This window comes from Larimichthys crocea, unplaced genomic scaffold, assembly GCF_000972845.2.
Source record: "Larimichthys crocea isolate SSNF unplaced genomic scaffold, L_crocea_2.0 scaffold766, whole genome shotgun sequence".
NCBI lineage: Eukaryota > Metazoa > Chordata > Actinopteri > Sciaenidae > Larimichthys > Larimichthys crocea.
Genome location: NW_020860124.1, coordinates 5,864 through 7,282, shown reverse-complemented (window position 1 = coordinate 7,282; position 1,419 = coordinate 5,864). Strand labels below are relative to the sequence as shown.

Genomic DNA, 1,419 nt, shown 5'->3' with positions numbered 1-1,419 from the left:
AGACAAAAAAAAACTAATCTGCTGAGGACCTCAAGGCCCACACGGGACCTCGTGTAACCTCAGGAGAGAAAACTCCAGAACAGTTGTGTGTTTTCACTGTTCAAAGACGTGGATGGCTTCACTGTTTGATGTCAACAGTTTGAAAGCATTTGTTGGGTGACGGGTGCTAATTTCAGACCCTGCTGCATCTTGATAATTAACTGTGGATGGCCCGTAGCAGAGTCACACATTAGCACCTTTTATATGTTAGGGTACAAAGAAAACTTGTGGGCTGAAATGTCCAATGATGTCTCAGACAAACTCTTCACAGAAAGGAGAGTGTCAGTAAAATGTGTTGAGCGTAAAGTTGTCAGTAGGGGAATAATATAGGGCTGTGAATGAGCCCTGTCACTGTGATCAGGCTCCTCCTTCTAATCCACCAACTTAGTGTTGATGAACTCAGAGAGATCACAGCCTTCTTTTTACTTGCTGGAGCTCACAGTTACTCAACACTGCACATATGATGCCTCTGTTCATCTCAGTGTTGCTGGCTGCTGTGTGCCTTGGTATGAACACAACTCTGTTTCTGTGATATCAATCCAACATTGACATGATTCTTTAACAGCACACTGATACTGTTTGTTGCTGTTCTACAGAATGCAGAGCACAAAAAGACAACGTGCTGCAACGTGAACGACATGTGACTGCTACTGAAGGACAGGCAGTAACACTTGGCTGTCAATATAACAGCAGTTCAAACAATGAGTACCTCTTCTGGTACAAACAAGATGGAAACAACAGCCCCAAATTCATACTGAGCCGCTTTAAGTTTGGCCAGGGGAAAACAGAAGACGAGGAGAGATTTTCATCCACACTGAATTCCACCTCAAGATCAGTTCCTCTGGAGATCCAGAAGCTTCAGCTGTCTGACTCTGCTGTGTACTACTGTGCTCTGCAGCCCACAGTGACAGGAAACACCAAAACTCTGTACAAAAACCTTTGGAGCAAAGACAACACAATACTCCACAACATCCACTAGAGGGAGTCACACACTGTTAAACTTCAATGGGATGTGATGACACAGTCGAGATTCTTTGTTCTGATGATAATAAGGTGTTGTGGGATTTTAATGATGTAGATAAAGTGTTTACATCAATATTTCTCACACTTATGATCTTAACACTTCTTTGTCATTTAAAGAATCAGCTAATCAAACTTTCCTTTCAGTCTTAAATGAACTTCATTTTCTGAACCTTCTTCATACCTAGGTCTTTCATAATGGACCCAAACACCTCAGAAACTCTCTTTCTAGAGACTTAGCTTCTTTAGATGGGATCACCCTGGCCTCCAGCTCCACTGTAAAGAATCTTGGAGTTGTTTTTGATCAGGATTTGTCCTTTAACGTCACATAAAACAAATTTCGAGGACTGCATTCTTCCA

At 42.1% G+C, this 1,419-nt stretch overlaps 1 gene segment (V, D, J or C); it reads left to right on the top strand.

Annotated features, from left to right (window-relative positions):
• The first annotated feature begins 229 nt into the window (after positions 1–229).
• On the top strand, positions 230–1,053 carry LOC109138228 (T cell receptor alpha variable 18-like). The segment is given in 2 exon segments: positions 230–545; positions 636–1,053. Coding segments are annotated over 2 exon segments (429 nt in total).
• The last annotated feature ends 366 nt before the right edge of the window (positions 1,054–1,419 follow it).